The 19,125-nt window shown below is 37.7% G+C and overlaps 2 protein-coding genes across 2 annotated transcripts in view; both read right to left on the minus strand.

Moving 5' to 3' along the window:
• Nucleotides 1–1,519: 1,519 nt before the first annotated feature.
• LOC131332882 (aspartate--tRNA ligase 2, cytoplasmic-like) lies at nt 1,520–5,418 on the minus strand (the record flags this gene model as incomplete). Its single annotated transcript, XM_058367192.1, has 6 exons — nt 1,520–1,798; nt 2,411–2,526; nt 2,646–2,725; nt 4,296–4,406; nt 4,499–4,782; nt 5,400–5,418. Coding segments are annotated over 4 exons (459 nt in total), but the record flags the coding sequence as incomplete, so codon positions are not given.
• Nucleotides 5,273–19,125, minus strand: part of LOC131334115 (uncharacterized) — a 37,376-nt gene continuing 23,523 nt past the window's right edge. Inside the window, exons 5-6 of the mRNA XM_058368993.1 lie at nt 6,070–6,125; nt 5,273–5,440 (exon numbers count right to left, since the gene is read on the minus strand). Coding sequence (XP_058224976.1) covers nt 5,431–5,440; nt 6,070–6,125 — 66 coding nt within the window. The 3' untranslated portion in view covers nt 5,273–5,430. The remainder of the gene's footprint in view (nt 5,441–6,069; nt 6,126–19,125) is intronic.

A 19,125-nucleotide genomic window follows, 5' to 3' on the forward strand; every position in this document is an offset into this window, starting at 1 on the left:
AATACATGCATGCTGGTACTATATAAATATGGTGTCTACCAGAGCAAGTCTGGAAATGATAGGTAGACCTTTTCTGCCATGGAAAGTGACAGCCAATCTGATGGCTCCAAAGTGAAGATGAGTAAATTCTTGTTGTTGCCAAATGCGAGGCAAATCAACTGGGATTTCCAAGGGTAAAAGTTGTTCAGCTTTTGTAGCCAGTATGAAACACTGATCAAATTTGGAGGCTTGGACATACTCTTTTACAGAAGATGGTCGTTTTGTAAAGAACAGTTGGGTGACGGTCTTTTTTACAGAGGTTTGTGATCTAACAAAAACATTATAGGGATTTAGGAAAGGGAGATCAGTAAAAGGAACCTTACTATCACCAAGAAGAAATTCAAATTCAACAAGTACTCAAGATTAGAAGAAGAGGCGGAGGAATTTCAGCTAGAGGACGATCGTGAAGGAACAATAGATGAGGTGGCGGAGGAATGGGTAGAAAACAAATAATTCATTTTTAGAAAAAATCTGGGTTCTTCGTTTTCCTCATTCCACAAATCTTTCTTTCCAATATAAGATCTTTAACCAATTTTGATTAATAAAACTCTGTATTCTAGGGTAGATAAACTAAGACACATTGCTCAAAAGCCAAAGTCTCAAGGAACTTTTAACCCACTAATACAAAAATTTATAACCAAAATAGTTAATGAAGTTTCTGATGTAGAGGATCCTTAGAAGGTAACCACAGAGCATACGCTTCAATTTTTCTTATTAGAAAAGATTTGAAGTAGTTTTGGAAAAGAAGTTCCCAGAAGGAGTTTAAGCTAGAATGGACAACATTGGCTCTGATACCAAATTTACAGACACAAAGTGGATACAAACACAAAGTAGGTTAGGATCAAGAGAGAGAGAGAGAGAGAGAGAGAGAGAGAGAGAGAGAGAGAGAGAGAGAGAGAGAGCGCAATATAGAGAACACAATAGAGAGAAGTATTATTGGAAAACACACTGACTTCACTGACTTGGTTTTACAACGGGGAGAAGCCCTCCTTTTATAGGCATGAGGAGGGAGTACAAACACTATTGTTTTCATCACTGATTACATCACTCCAATAGTACTTGCCTGCCACACTTTACTTTACATACTAGCAATAATATCTTACGTACTACTTTAAACAGTATGTAGCAATAATTTACACTATCAGACACAAGTACTAATTTTACATCACGCCCAATAACAGTAAAAACCAATAATACTACTTTCAACAGTACAAACCAATAATTTATACTAAGGTCACTTTGAGCAAATGTAAATCCAATTAACATTCTGTTCCAAAAGCTAGACTAAGGTCTCAAAATTATCAAATATTAACATGCAATGGTATGCAGAAAAACTTATACAATGGAAGAAAACAAACTGAATTTTTGAAGTTTAATGTCGTTTAAGTTTCAAAATAGTAAAAGCAAAACTTCCAATATCAGGTAGTTTTACAGGTAACCCAACCAAAAAATTTGAAAATAAAATATCTAACGTCTGGAGACAAGTGGTTTGATTAGCAAGCACAATGAGAGGTCACAAAGACATACCCACGAATAGTGTATTCACAAGACAGGCCGATGCAGGGGCCAAACTTCTTGCAAAAACAAGAGCAATTACGAAAGGGAAAAAAATGTGAAGAGCAAAATGGTCAATTTTGAAAATACCGGAAGGAATCCACATATGTTGATATTGTTTTGACATCTATCCCACAGGCTTCTGCACGTTTTGCCAAACGATTAGGTAGGTGGACCCGCTGACCTCCTGAAATTATCTCCTCCCCTAAACTCAAAGGAAAGGACAGATGAAGTTTTTTAGAATGCTGAGATGTCAAAGACAATTACTAAAGGAAAAATGTTGCAAGGCTATGAATGGGTTAGACTACGACACACACTCCTGAGACTCTTGTAAACAATCTTCTAGGAATGGCCTTCATGGTTATGGCTATAATGAAGCTTGTGTGCATGTATGAATGTGCATATGCAATAATATTGAGATGCATGCTAATGCGAGGAAGTGAATTTAGGCGCATTGCCCGCAATCCAAACATTGCTGTATTTATACTATTATATGGCATACAGGAAATCACCGTTATGATTTAAAAAAGGTTCTTAGTAGCAAGAGCAACTAGCCAATCAAACAGTAATCCTTAATCCTTACGTGTCGCACATCTCGCTGGAGATACGTCCGGACAGGTGTCCGATACGCAAACAAAAGTGCCTATATGGTTTCAACTTTTTCTCGTTCCATTTGGACACTCCAGGGACAATCTAGTACACCATGGACACTTGAGAGACATGTTGGAGGTGTAAAATTAAATGAAAGGCTCCATTAAACAATCAGCACATGCACATTCTATAATTCTATGAAAACATGTCGTAATTGAATGCTTACCTCGAATGAATACATTAAATGAATTGTTGTAAGTTGGATCATCACTGCAAGGCATGGTATAGAATGGTCAAACAGCCAATGGATATCGGTGAAGTATAAAGAACTCAGTGCCATACCTATATTTAAAAGAAGTCCAGTTCAATGCTTACTGATTTATGGGATAGCAATCTAGAAAGAAAAATAAGAAGGAAAGTAAGGAAAACAAGTCAAATGTATGTAATAAAATGTCACTAACTTCTCCAAAACAAGTTGCCCCAGTTTGCTCTCAGATTATGCATTCAGGTCCCCTAGAGGATCAATTTTGGTGCCAACTTCCTGTAGAAACATATCATACGAGAATTACAGCCCTAAAATGCAGGATGTAGCAACAATGAATCCATTTAAGGACTCCAGTGAGTATCAGAGAAATTTCAAAATAAAGAAAATTATTGAGAAATATCTTGATTAAGAAATTTGTTCTCTCTTGATGCTGCATTTTTGTTGTCTAGAGTTACTAGAATATCTTATCATGTTGCAGTAAAGAGCAAGAGTTAGAAACAAGTACTTTAGCATATTTCCACTCTATGTCACCTTTAACGAGAGACATGTACATTTCCCACAAATATTCTAGAGAACGATTGGAAGATGAAACATAGACATAGTTGGTTTCTGAATTCTGGGCCAATTGTTTTAAGAACAGAGGTATAGTGCCAATAAACAAAAATGCTAGGGGTACATATGAAATGTACATATTATGTACATATCAATTTTGTGGGGCCCACCTCGGGTCCCACAAAGATGATTCAAACCACCCATTATTTTTCAAACATTTTTTTATGGAGCCCTGTAAAAAATCAGCACAACCCGATATCGGTAAGGATTTTTTCTTAATTTGTGGAGGCGAAACTACTTAACTGCTTAGTTTCGCCCTTACAAATTCAGAAAAAATTCTTAACGATATCGGGTTGAGCTGATTTTTTACAGGGCTCAATAAAAAGATGTTTTAAAAATAATAAGCGGTTCAGATCATTTTTGTGGGACCCAAATTGGACCCCACAAAATCTATATGTACATTGTATGTACATATTGTATGTACCAATAGCAGCACTCGCCAATAAAGCATGGATTTGGACAAAGTTTAAGTTCATGCAAAACAACTTGAACTCTCCTTAAAAATAGAATATTTCAATTAAAGAGTAGATAGATTTAAACAAGGTTCTCGTGTTCCGTACAAATTTTCAGGTCGTGGCATGTTCTTTACCTTGCCTAGCGGGATCCATATCTGGTATTTGTGCCTACCTCATTACCCTACACTAATATCCACTCATTACCCCCATCTCCAACCACTACTTTCATTTTTATCTCTATCTCTCTCCAATCATTACCCTATCTCCTTACCCTAATCATTACAAATTCAAATCCAAAATCCAAATCCAAAAACCTTCAACAGAACAAGCCCTTAATATATCTTCCTCTCACTAAAAAGTAAGTATAGTGCTAGACGTTAATAATTATCTGTATTCCTATTCTAACAATTTACTCCAATATTATGCAAGAAGTGCCGCAATCTTAATTTTACAAAGTTCAGTTGCATGACCAAGAGTACCCAAAAGAGATCTGATACTTCTAAAATCAATAAATTTAATTTTATATAAGGGATGCTTCTGGGATATGTATCTGCACGTATGGGAGGAGAATATCTCATATCTGCAAGTATGGGAAGAGGATCAGAATCTGATACGGATACAACTCCCATATAGAAGTATTTGTTCTACAAAGGAGCATATCCACTTGATAGGAATATAAAATTCTTTTAAAGAATTAATTTCTATAGCATGCATGCATAAACAACAATGTCCGCAAACATATTGATAATGGCACACAAACAGAAATATGATAGTATGACCTTTAAAGGCTCAAATGGATGTTGTTCTCTAACGGCTTCAAGCTCTTTCTGACATCTTTCATTCAAACTGTCGAACAATTCAACAAACAAGCGGTCCACGATGTCCATAACCTGCATGAAAAAGCTAGGCATCTTAACATCACACAGGTTATAACCTTTGTTAATTGGTGATCCTTACACTTATAAGCCAACAACTCAATTACCTCAGAATAGTGCTCCTTGATCTCCATCTCAACATCAAGACCTGTAAACTCGCACAAGTGTCTGTGGGTAAAGGAATCCTCAGCTCTGAAAACTGAACCTACCTCAAAAACACGGCCAAAACCACCACAAATTGCCATTTGCTTGTGAAGTTGAGGTGACTGAGCTAGACATGCTGGTTGCCCTTTGTAGTCCAGCCTGAAAACAGCTGAGCCACCCTCACAAGAGCCTACTATCAACTTTGGGGTATGAATCCTCACACAGATAGCAAGAACTGCCTGAATATCTGTAGAACAACTTAAACTGAATTATAAGCCAGGCGAGTAATCATACCATGTGCTCGGGTCTAAGTGTAAAACAACAATGAAAGGGAAAATGCAAATCGGTATGTACAGTTGTTAAACACCTAAGAAGATACGATACGGATACAAATACGATACAAATACGTGATTTTTTCAAAAAGAAGGATACGATACGTTGGGGATACGTTGAATAGAAAAGTTAATAAAAACCTAAAATTCCATAAACGATTAAAGTTTTTCATTACACAAATTCACCATTTCACATGCCGAGAGATATATTTACACACACACACACACACACACACACACACACACACACACACACATATATATATATATATATATGTCACGTCCCAACTCTAGTACGGGTCACGTGACCGGCCGGTGACAGAATCACCAAAGCCTCCAACACTTTTACCATTCAGAGCATACTAAAAAACATACAAGGAGAAACAGCGGAAGGATCTATTCATAAAACTCCAGAGTGTCTAAACAACATAGCTAAGCATAATTTACAATGACAACTATTACAGTACCACTTGTCTCAAAAGACACCACGCTCCTGTTCCTTTTTACAGACATGCTACTTACAATAGCTTACCAAATAATGCATCCGGCCCCCAAGTTGCTATCTACAATAACCTGAAAAATTAGAAAAGGTTTCCATAAGCCGAAACTCGGGTGAGAAGCGTATACCAAAGTTACAAGTTTGACCATGGAAATACTTTACTTAATAAAACAATTCAAGAACCAAGCAACATTTCAAGTATTCTCATCAAATTTTCTAGGAACAAGCATTTGATCTTTAAATTCAATTCATTGGTCCAAAAGATGGACCTTTTTCTTCTTCCCTTTCACTTTTGCACATTCGAGCGATAATAACATTTAACGGTATTTTTGCCAGTCGGTTGGGGAACGACCCCATTGAAGAGTGATAAGATATCGTTACCTGGTGATGCCTGGCTGCATCTCCTACCTTATTACTTCACGCCTCTAGTTTCTTTACATGTCCCTAGCGCTCGAGACACCGTTCGAATGATTCATATTATCACAAGCATGTACTAACAAGAAGTAAAATTTAAGTTTCCAAAATATATTGCCATGGTCTAAATTAACTGTAACACAAAAGATTTGTAAACCAACCATTGCATGCATTAACATCAAATAAAGCAAGTAGGAAGCTCAATTCTCATATTTTCTAGCAAAACAAGCAATGGCATTTCTTTCCAAAAATTCAGAAAATACATGCAGCTAAGGTATGCGTAACTCACCAAAAAATGATGCGTCTAACTTGACATGGCACCGAACTAGCCCAAGGCGCTGGTACCTATACAAAATTTACCACAAATTACTATTTGTTACAGTTGAACTTAATGGGGTAAATTAATTTCCAGATTAGGCCATCGAATCGGCATATGGACTATTTTTTTATACTTCTAAATGAAAGTAATGTATACTTTAACCTAATATTTCCTCTGAAGCTATGGGTACAAAAACGCACAAGTTTAAGATAGAATTCCTACAATCTGTTAGGATAGACACACAAGATCTTAGCTGGGTTTTTAATTAGCTTAATCAAATTCCCATTTCAATCTCTTAAATTTAGGGCTTATAACAGTCGCAGTAGCATCTACAAATAATCTACTCGAATCAATTAACGGCGACGAGTTTCGAAACCAAACTCTTTGCCGGAAGGGCTTTCCCTTGGGTGAAAATTTCAGGGGTTCGGATACTGCGTATGCGAGAGGAGAAAAAGATGCAGTGAAAAGGTGAGAGAGAGTGGTCGAAGTGGTTTTGAGTTGGCCAGCAGCCATGGCTGCCATTTCCCAGCGATACGTGCATCGAGCATGAGTGAGTTGTAAGAAATTTTGCCCCAAATCTACTTCCTCTGTCATAAACAATATACATATCTCCTATTACTAACTATAAAATAAATTAATGGGTGAGAAGATTACCAAAAGGAACTGTAGAAATCCTCTGGTGAAACGAACGGAACCGAAGGCGGTGGATCTCGGCAAAAAGGAAGTATAGGCAGGAGTCTCTCCCTCCTTTACTAATCTCTTTTTACTTTGTTTTGTCTTCTAATTTGATAATTACCTATATATATATATATAGAGAGAGAGAGAGAGAGAGAGAGAGAGAGAGAGAGAGAGAGGAATTTTCAAGTGAGGGATCCCTCATTTTGTTAAAATGAGGGACTTTCATTTCCCGATCAAATTTTGAAAATCTGAACCGTTCAATGTGTGCAGAACGTAATTTTAAGGGTCCCCGCAAGAAATCAGCAAAAAAAATGACCGGGAAGGGCGTCATCCGAGCAGTTTTTTTTGAACCGTTCAATGAAAACTGCTCGGATGAAGCCCTTCCCGGTCTTTTTTTTTGCTGATTTCTCACAGGGACCCTTAAAATCACGTTCTGATCACTTTGAGCGGCTCGAATCATCGAAATTCAATTGGGAAGGGGAGTCCCGCATTTTAATAAAATGAGGGATCCCTCACCGGAACCTAACTCTATATATATATATATACACATCGGTGGAATAAGGAAGTAAAACATGAAAAGAAGACACCTGTTACTCTCCTCCTCATGACTCAGCATATTTCACGTTCCATTAACGCAAATTTTGACCAAACGCGTTCGGATTTCAGTCTCCGAAAAATCCCAAAAATCCAACATAGACTAATAATACTTTAAGGGTCATTGTGGCCATGTCGGATTTTTAAGGTAAAATCCCTAACATTGCAAAACTCATACAGTGTGTCGGGTTCCTATTCGAACCACGTGACTAAACTTCTTCTTTTTTAAAAAAAAAGTCAGGATTTTACAATATATATCCACATACATACAAACGAGAGAGAAAGAGGCTTACAAGTTTGTCGAGAGAGAGAGAGGGGATATTGTCAGTGTGTTTTTGGTGTCAATTGGTGGGGGAAAAATATAGTCCTAATTGCAATAGTAACCCATATATTTAACTAATAACATATTTACCCTCGCTTGTATCCAAAACATATTAGAGCGTATCCAACACGTATCCTCGCATATCAGAAACGTATCAAGATGCCAAAAAATAATTCTAAAAGCAGGATACTTTAAAAAAAAAATGTATCGAATACATATCCAGAGCATATCCGAGAGTATCGGTATTCGATACGTGATACGGAAGCTGAAATAGATTATTTGTGCTTCATTGTTAAACACATATGTGTCATATACACACAAAGGGAAAGACAACAAGATACAAACTTGTGCGAAAATAGCCTACTCTACTACTTCTTAAGGTTCATAGAAACTGCAATAAGAACACCGAGCAATAACAACCTTGTTTTGGAAGACGGCTAGTATGAATCAAACAAAAAGAGTGCATACATAATCAATCTACAAATAAATAGCGGATAAAAAAAGTTAATTATATGGAAAAAGAAAAGGTAGGTCGTCACATTGATGAGTATCTTGTAGACATGGAATAGTGAAACGCAACAAGAGACTAAGCTGGTTATAAAGAACCATATGAAATCACTAACTGTTTCAAATATAATACTACCTAGAGCAACTTAGGGATACCCTAAAAGCAATTAACTATGCTTAAAACTCAATCAACTCTCAAAGTATCCACGTACCAAAAACCACTTCCAAGTTCCAAAGCCTCATGTTCCTTTTGAAACATCCAACCAACAACACTACATTTATACTCTACAATAAAACTAGATTCTTTATGCATACTAGACACAAGCAGAAGTCCAACACACACACTACCCCAACTCACCATGTACAGCCACACATACACACACATCACCAAAACCACCAAAGCTTCACCGTCACTTAATACCCTACAATAAAACAAGATTCATTGTTTATAAAAAAACATAAGCAGAAGACAAAAATGCAAACCACCTAAACTCACCACATACAATCACGCATACACACACATCACCAAAAACACCAACACTCCTCTCTCTCTCTCTCTCTCTCTCTCATTACCATCCTGCACCAAAATCAAAGATTCTCCCAAGTAAATTAAATACCTAAACATGCAACCCAATAACTTGATTCCCTCAAAAAATATTACACTTCCAAAATAAGGAAACAAACAAGAATAATATTACGTACCCCGACAGAAGATAGGGAACGAATTAAAAAATCATGGTGTAACGTCATGTAAGGACCCGTATTTTTGAAAAACTTAATAAAAGATTTATTAAGTATTTTAATTAAGGAAAATATGGATTTTATTGAGTTTAAATGAATTGGGGTGAATGTGATAGAATTGTTTGTGGGAGGGTGCATGTGCAATTTGAAGTGTGGGTAGTATATATATGTGTGGGTGTGTATGTAGAGGAGTAAAATACTCCTCACTTTCGCTCTCTCACTCCAGATCTCTCCCTTTCTCTCGACACACACACTCTCTCTCTCTCCTCCAACACCAAAAACTTCACTCCTCACTCAAAACCCAAGACAAATAATCTTCAATCCTTCATCCATTCTTGTTATTGAGCCCGTATCTCGTTGGATATAGCTCGAAGAGGAGTATTCTCGAAGGATTTCGAATTTCAAGGCTAGGGCTCGATCAAATCCCGTTGGGTTTCGTTCTCCAAGGCGAGGTTGGGAATTCTTACTCTCTCTACATGTTTATGAGTTGGTTGTGTGCCAAAGATCGGGCTCTAAATGGTTGAATTCAAAGTTATGCTCTCTTTTGATTTTTCTGCAAATCGTCCACTGTAATGCAGTGGTACCGATACCATTTTTTTGAGGTACCGATACCTTGATATCTATTTGCTCACTGGATTGGTATGGTACCGATACCTACTTTTTGAGGTACCGGTACCAACGACTAAGAAAACTGTTTTTGAACTCTACTGATCATTCGTCGATTGTATTGGCTCCCAATCACCTCTAACACTCCCCAATCATATTCTAGCCATCTCTAAACTTTGTTGCTCGTATTCCAACGACTCGTTGTTCGTCCCTACTCTTTTGGATCTCATTATAATAAGGATAAGCGTAAAACTAAATGAATATGATACTTGTTTTCTTTGTTTATGCATTCGGGTTATTATGTGAGCATTGTGGCATATTTTATGTAGGATATGGACTTGACATGGATTATGCTATACGGTATTGAGACTTGTAGAATGAAAAATTTTGTTTTAAAATAATAGAACGATACGAAGAAAGCCACGGAACCACTATGAGGTGGGATGCCGAAAATGGGACGCACGGGGTCCCAAATGCCCGGAAGTGCACAAGAAAGCCACGGATCCACCGCTCGGTGTGATGCCGGAACGAATATGGGATGCACAGGGTCCCATTTGCCCAGAAAAGAAATCGAGAACATTCGACATATTGAAAGCGGAGAACTTAGAGAGTGTTAAGCTTCAAGTGTGAAAACGGTGTCGGTTATCAAGTCATAGATCCTTGCTTCGGTTCATGTGAGAATCTTACTGTTGTCATTGTTCTTTCCGGTACATAAATCATCTCATATGCATATAGTTTGAGCAAAGATTTCTCTGCTGGGCTAATGTAGCTCAACCTATTATTATTTTCAGGTACCTCTCAGGGGCATTGATATGGAGTGCGTGCTGTGCATTTGACCATACTTTTGAAAGCTAATACCGAGGAATTACCATGGCATCTTTTGTAAAATCCTTTTGAAGATGTAATCGTAATTTCAATTATATTCTTTTGCCTTACTCTCTTGGGATTATTGTTTAAGAATTTGGGGCCGGAGTGCCATTAATGTAAACTTTTAAAACTTGATTTTTCTCTTGGATGGATTATGGAAAGTATTTGGGGGTATTACGTTGAATTGTTGCGAAGTATTTTAATTGAAAATATTATTATTATTATGTTGAAAATCCAGGGCGTGACACGTCAGCTCCAAAGAACCCTAAGACTATGGCATATGCTCTCTCTCCCAAAGCCTCTCAATATTCTATCAAATTATAACCCTAGTATGCTGTGAATATCTCCTTGGGAGTAACATTATAAAACCACCCATAACTCACAAAACTATTACTTCTAGCCGAATTTTTACATAAATTAATTAACTTTGGCACACAACTATCTACATAAATTAAAAAGATACTCATACCCTCAAATCCATAATAATGACAATTATACTTCTAATGTGCACAAAATAGTTAAATAAGATCGTAATATAAATGCCGAATTTTTAGAAAAAATAATTATTTGGAAAATGAAAGGGTACATCGTGATATTGATGATTATCATGTAGACATAGAATACTGACACGCAATAAGAGACTAACCTATACATAACGAACCATATGAAATCTCTTCTTTTTTTTTCAAATACTCCTTCGCTCCCAAATTCTTTGTCCGGTCCGCAAAACGGAGTGTTAAAAACAATGCAATTTTTTCAAGAAAAAATTCAAACTATTTTCACATATTAAAAATACTCATTGAAATCTGGTAAGTTGTTAAAAAACTTTTGATTTTTTCTTACAAATATTGTATTATTTTTAACACTCCGTTTTGCGGACCGGACAAAGAATTTGGGGCGGAGGGAGTATAATACAACCTAAAGCAACTTAGGGCTACCCTAAAAGTAATTAGATATCCTAAAAACAAAATAATCTACCAATTATCAACATACTAAAAACCACTTCCAAGTTCCAAAGCCTCATGTTCATTTTAAAAACATCCAACTAACAACACTAGATTTATACTTTACAACAAAACTAGATGTTTTGTGTATACAATGTACAAGCAGAAGTCAAACACACACACTATCCAACCTCACCACGTACAGCCACACATATACACACATCACAAAAACCACCAAAGCTTCACCGTCTCTTAATACTCTGCAATAAAACTAGATTCATTGTGTATATTATACATAAGCAGAAGTCAAAAGCGCAAACTACCTCAACTCACCACATACAGCCAGGCATACATACACATCACCAAAACCACCAACACTCCACTCTCTCTTTCTCTCTCTCTCTCTCTCTCTCTCATAACCATCCTCCACCAAAATAACAGATTCTCCTAAGAAAATTACATACATACAACCCAGTAACTTGATCCCCTCAAAAAATGCTGCTCTTACAAAGTTAGGAAACAAACAAGAATAATATTATGCAACTCGACAGAATATCGGGAACGAGTTCGAAAATCGTTCTGTAAGAACGGCACCAAAGAACCCTAAGACTATGGCTGATGCTCTTTCTCGCAAAGCCTCCTCGCAACATTCTATCACAATATAACCCTAATATGTTTGTGAATATTTCCTTGAGAGTAACTTTATTAAACTACCCACAACTCACAGAACCCTTACTTCTAGCCAATTGATTACCTAAACTAGTTAACCATAGAAAACCACTTATTACTGAAATTAATTAGACTTATACCCTCAAATTCATAATAATGAAAATAATACCTCTAATGTGAACAAAATAGTTACATAGGACCATACTATAAATGCTGAATTTTTAGAATAAATAATTATTAGGAAAAAGAAAAGGTAGGGCGTATCATTAATGATCATCATATAGACAAGGAATACTGACACGCAACAAGAGACTAACCAGTACATAACGAACCATATGAGATCACTAATTGTATAAAATATAATACTACCTATAGCAACTTAGGGCCACCCTAAAAGTAATTAACTATCCTTAAAACTAAATCAACTCTCAAGTCCCTAGTCGTCTACAAAACCAAAAACTCTTATCTCCAAGTAGTTTGATCCACGTACCAACCACTTCCAAGTTCCAAAGCCTCGTGTTCCTTTTAAAAACATTGAACCAAAAACAAAAGATTTACAATCTACAATAAAACTAGATTCTTTTTGTATACTATATAAAAGCAGAAGTCAAAAACACACAGTACCCCAACTCACCACATACAGCCACACATACACACACATCACTAAAACCACCAACACTTCACCGTCTCTTCATAATCTACAATAAAATTATATTGTGTGTATACTATACACAAGTAGAAGAAAAAAATGCACACTACCCCAACTCACCACCTACAGCCACGCATACACACGTCAACAAAAAAAAACCCAACACACACACACACACTCTCTCTTTCTCACAATACCATCCAAAACCCAAAATCAAATATTTTCCTAGGTAAATTAAATACCAAAACACGCAACCCAATAATTTGATCCCCTCTAAAAATGTTCCTACTCCAAAGTAAGGAAACAAACAAAAATAATATTATGTAACCCAACGGAAGATCGAGAACGAATTCAAAAACCGTGGTGTAAGATTGGTTCAAAAGAACCCTAAGACTAAGACAGATGCTCTCTGCCCCAAAGCCTCTCAATATTCTATCAAAACATAACCCAAGTATGGTGTAAATATCTCTTTAAGACTAACTTTACAAAACTACCCATAACTCACAAAACCCTTACTTCTAGCCGATTGATTACCTAAAGTAATTAATTAAGGTAAACCACTAATTACTTAAATTAATTAAATCCATAATAATGACAATTATACCTCTAATGTGCACAAAATAATTAAATATAATCATACTATAAATGCCGAATTTTTTGAAAAAAAAATTATTTGGAATAAAAAATGTAGTCAAAACATTGATGATCATCATATAGACAAGGAATAATTACACGCAACAAGAGACTATCCTTTACATAACAAACCATATGAAATAACTAAATGTTTCAAATATAATACTACCTAGAGGACCTTACGACTACCCTAAAAGTAATTAACTATCCTTAAAACTAAATTAACTCTCAAGTATCCACGTACCAAAAACCACTTTAAAGTTCCAAAGCCTCGTGTTCCTTTTAAAAATATTCAACCAACAAAACTAGATTTATACTCTACAATAAAACTAAATTCTTCGCGTATTCGATATACAAGCAGAACTCAAACACAAAAACTAGCCCAACACACCACGTATAGCCACACATACACACACATCACCAAAACCACCAAAGCTGCACCGTCTCTTAATACTCTACAGTAAAACAAGATTCATTGTGCATACTATACATAAGAAAAAGTAAAAAACGCAAACTACCTCAACTCACCACGTATAGCCACGCATACAAACACATCACCAAAACAACCAACACTCCTCTCTCTCTCTCTCAACCCCCCACCAAAATCAAAGATTCTCCCAAGAAAAATTAAATACCAAAACATCCAATCCAATAGCTTGATCCCCTCTAAAAATGTTATACCTCCAAAGTAATGAAACAAACACAAATAATAATACGAACCCCGACCAAATATCGGGAACGGGTTCGAAAATCATCGTGTAAGGTCGGCTCCAAAGAACCCTAAGACTAAGGCTGGTGCTGATGCTCTCTCACACAAAGCCTTTCAATATTCTATCAATATAAAACCCTAGCATGTTGTGAATATCTCATTGAGAGTATCTTTATAAAACTACCCATAACTCACAAAACCCTTACTTCTAGCCGATTGATTACCTAAAGTAATTAATTTTGGTACACCACTAATAATATAAATTAATTAGACTTATACCCTCAAATCCATAACAATGACAATTATACCTCTAATGTGCACAAAATAGTTAAATAGGACCGTACTATAAATGCCGAATTTTTAGAAATAAAAATTATTTGGAAAAAGAACATGTAGGCATAACATTGATGATCATCATATAGACATGGAATCATAGTTGTTGATATCGTATGATTCGCGATTCGAATCGTACGATTCGGTTCGATACAAGGTAAAATCGATTCGAACCGATACTGAGAATCGCAAATGGGGTAGAATCGTGAACGGAATCGATCGAATCGATTCAGGAATCGCTGAATCATACGATACATACGATTCATGTACGATTCAGTTACTGACGAATCTAGGTCGTGTCTGTCGGACCCAAAAGGCAAAAAACATATTTTTTGGGGGGTTTTTTGTGATTTCAGCCCTCAGAGTGGGTCAAAACCCAGTTAAAAACACTCGACGAAAATTAAATCGAACTGGGTCCAACCTCATTCCATTTTCTAGGGTTCGACAGATGCTAACCTGTATTTTTCAACCTTGATCTGCTCTCCAATCTTCACCATGGATCTTGCTTGAACTGCTATTTGCTTCTGTTCTTGAAAGATTTTGATTCGATCGAAGCTTTTCATTGCGTAGTCGCCGTACTGATTGTAGTATAAGTGCCGAACAGGTTTCTCTCTCTCTCTCTCTCTCTCTCTTCTCTCTCTCTCTCTCCTATTTTTTATGGGTAAATAGAGTATATGGCATGGGTTTTGTAGTGGAAGTAGCAGGTCCACTTGGACCACTGCCTTTTGAGTTTTCTCCACTTCCAAGACTTGTTTTTTCCTTTCTTCTGATTGATTCCACCCTTAAACAATGAGTATTTTGTACACTTTACAGAATATAGAGTATTATATGTGCTCCACTTGGACCAGCAAATTTAATATGCCTTTTGTCCACTTTCAAGAATCAAGACACAGTTTTTTTTTTCTACTTTCTTGTGACTGATTCCACTATACAGTATACAATTTATAGAGTATTTTACACACTCATAAAGATATGCCACTTGTAAACCAGTCACCATTAATGCTTTGACAAAGTATTTTATTGTTTTCGTATTATTAAATTTGAGTTTTACTTTGTGACTTAGGGAATATGGGGAAAAAGAAAGGGGGCAAACCTCGCAATGTTCAAGACCCTACATGGGAACATTGTACTCGGGTTAGTGAGGACAATCGAATGCATTAAATGTGCAATTATTGTGGTCAAACTTTTTGGGGTGGGGTCATTCGCATGAAAAATCACTTGGCGGGAACTCACAACGAGGCATGCGAATGTCCTCAAGTTTCCGAGGAAGTTAAAGATTTTTTCCTTGAGTATCTAAAACGCAAGAACCAAAAAAAAAGCCACAAATTTGGAATGTTTTGAATCTTTTGATGAGGAGGAAGATGTGGGAGTTAATTCCGAAAGTAAGGGGATCCAAAAGTAAGGGGACGATGGATGCTTATGTTACCAAAGGCAAGAAGAAAGAGAAACAACTTATTTTGAATGAAATGGAAAAGAAGAGGGAACCCGTGATTATAGATATTTGTCGGTTTTTCTACAAGAACGCCATAGCTTTCAATTGTGTTAAATGCCCTACATTATTTAAGAGATTGGTAGCTTCAATTGGTGAATATGGGAGAGGGTTAAAACCCCTACTTATCATGAGGCTAGGGTGTCATACTTGAAAAAGGATGTGGATCTTGTGCGAGAGGGATTAGAGGTGTATAAAAAAGAATGGAAGAAAACGGGTTGTACCCTAATGTCTGATGCGTGGAGCGATGGAAAGTATAGAAGCATTACAAATTTTCTTGTCAATAGTCCACGGGGTACCGTTTTCCTCAAATCTATTGACACATCCGGCATTATCAAGAATGCAGATAATTTGTGTGACTTGCTTGATGACTTGGTGAAAGATATTGGGGAAGAGCATGTAGTCCAAGTGGTGACCGATAGTGCATCGGCTTATGTAAGTGCCGGACAATTGCTAATGGAGAAAAGGCCTAATTTGTTTTGGAACCCTTGTGCCGCTCATTGCCTTGATTTGATGCTTAGTGACATCGGCGAGTTTATAGTCTTTAAGGATACCTTAGCAAAAGCAAAGGAAGTCACCGCGTTCATCTATAGGCATCAATGGGTACTTGACATGTTTAGAAAATACACAAAAAAGAAGGAATTGGCACGACCAGCAATTACTAGATTTGCTACCTCTTATCTCACCTTGAAAAGATTTGATGACTTAAAGATTCAAATTAGAGCTATGTTTGCATCGGTGGAGTGGGCTACAAGCTCTTATGGTAAAAGTGCAGCGGGGAATAAAGTGGAAAGCATAATTTTAGATGATCATAGATTTTGGAAAGGAATCAAATTTTGCATGAAGTGTGTTTTGCCTTTGGTTAAAGTATTGAGGCTTGTGGACGGTGATTCCAAGCCGGCCATGGGGTACATTTATGAGGCTATGGATAGGGCGAAAGAACAAATCGCCAAAAACAGGGAACAAAAGAAAAAGTATGAGAAAATATGGAATGTCATTGATACGAGATGGGATTATCAACTCCATAGACCCCTTCATGCGGCGGCTTACTACCTCAATCCCAAGCAATTGTAGGGAGGTATTCCCGAACACATACATTTAGTTGCCGAACACGTGATATTCGGGAGCACGTGGTAAGTATGACAGGACTTACCGCCGGGCAATATAGTGAACAGCAATATGGACCAATGATATAAGAAGTCATTGATCCATGCTGTTTGTTCGGCAAACTAAGGGCCAAGTTACATGTGAAGTAGATGGTCCAAAGCAGACTGTTCGGTTATAAACAGCCGAACAGATGAAGCAAAAGAACCACGCACGTGATACGAGGGATCACGGGTTAAAAAGCAATGCAAATGGTATGTGGGACCATAGTTTGAATATAGGCAGGACAGTCATCATGTTAAACAAATGTTCGACAAGATGGACCAATGACATAAGAAGTCAATGGTCCAAGCCGTCTGTTCGGCAACGAGATGGCCGAACAAAATAAAGAACTTCAGTCAAGTATTGGAGCATACAGAACATTCTGTAAGAGTCCAGAAACAAATAGTATTCCGTTTAGGAATAAGATCCCGAGAATATAGGATCTGATAAAGATACCCAACGAGTATGGGATGTTCGGCTTGTTATGGAAAAGAGTCCTACAAGGATTGAAGTAATGAACTGATAAAGGAAACGAGAATCCTTGATATCTTGGGATTCCTATACGAGTTAGGAATCCTAGGGCAACACAGATGCTTGGACAGCAAGCATACGTGAATCTATAAATAAGAGGAAAACCTAGGGGTAAAAAGTACGCAATACATTGCATTCTGATTGCTTTCCTACTGAGAATTAGGGTAAAATTTCTAGTACGTGATACTAACAAAGGCATCGGAGGGCCTTTGCCATGAGAGGCAAAGGTGCACTCACCCCCCTGTCTATTTTGCAGATTAGGGTTCAGACGTTGAGTTAGGGTTCCGGTGAAGAAGCACGAATAAGCCGTTGCAATCCAGTTGATCAGAAGAACCAATTGTTTTCATCCCCCTACAATTGGCGCCGTCTGTGGGAAAAGAACAAACTTTTCTGAGAAAGTAATCATGACAGAAGAAAATCCAGTCACTCCGTTCAGTCCAAAGGACCAGTTGGGTGGGAGAAGGGATAAATCCCCACCAGGCGCTCCGAGAAAGCCCACTGGTAGACATGACAGAGATAACTCCAAAGAAAAAGGAGACAAGACTGCTACTGGTTCCACCAGAAGGAGTAAGTCTCATCGAAGAGAGGAGTCAGTTACTCGTTCAAAGAGTATACACAACGATGATGACGTCCTTGATAAAAAAAGAAGAGAAATCGAGGAGTATGCTCATTTAATAAGAAAACGAGAGTACGAGATACGGGAGCTGCAGAGGGTACAAGAGCACCCAGAAGATTCTGGACTCTTTCGAAGGAATTCCCAGAGAGACGGACGGGCTTTGGTGGTTCATAAACAGACTCATTCACGTAGAAGGGGGAGCAGAAGTCCTGTTATAGGGCGTCATGAGGCTTCTCCACGAAAAAGGGGAAGAAGAAGTAGAAGTCGAACACCAGAGAGAAGGACTTCTTCACGAAAAAGGAGGAGCAGAGACCGAAGTTCTACCCCCGAGGAAGAGGACACGAGAAAGCATCATCGAGACAGGTACGAGAGACCTGATGCTGATTGGGTCAAGGCTTCGGCCCACAAGTCAAAGGAGCAAAAGGATGGGACAGTAACTACACGAGAAGCAGCACGCAAGGCCCTGAGTAATATTGCAGCCTCCCCCTTTACAAAAAGGCTACAAGAAGCGAGATTGCCGAGCAGAGTGAAGCACGGTGCGTTCGTACTTTATGAGACAAATACGGATCCCGTGGCTCACATACAGCATTATCAACAGGCCATGTTTATGCATGAAGGGGATGATTCCATCTTGTGCAAGATGTTTCCCTCCAGTCTTGGTAAGGTGGTTTTATCCTGATTTCATAAGTTGGCCCCACGATCCATACGAGGATGGAGGCAGTTGGCCGAGGAATTCACTGCTCGGCTCTTAACAAGCAGAAAAGTCCCAAAGACTTTTGAGAGTCTCTCCACCATGAAGCAGGAGGAGAATGAGCAGATCAGGGATTATGCAAAGAAGTACTGGGAAACCTTCAACGAGATTGAAAGTTGCAGTGAAGAGTATGCAATTGCTACGTTCAAAACTGGTTTGCCTGTTCGGGGAGAGCTGCGCCGTTCATTAAATAAACATCCGGTAGCCACCTTGGCTAAATTGATGGAACGGATAGAGCAAC

This window comes from Rhododendron vialii, chromosome 7a, assembly GCF_030253575.1.
Source record: "Rhododendron vialii isolate Sample 1 chromosome 7a, ASM3025357v1".
Taxonomy (NCBI): Eukaryota; Viridiplantae; Streptophyta; class Magnoliopsida; order Ericales; family Ericaceae; genus Rhododendron; species Rhododendron vialii.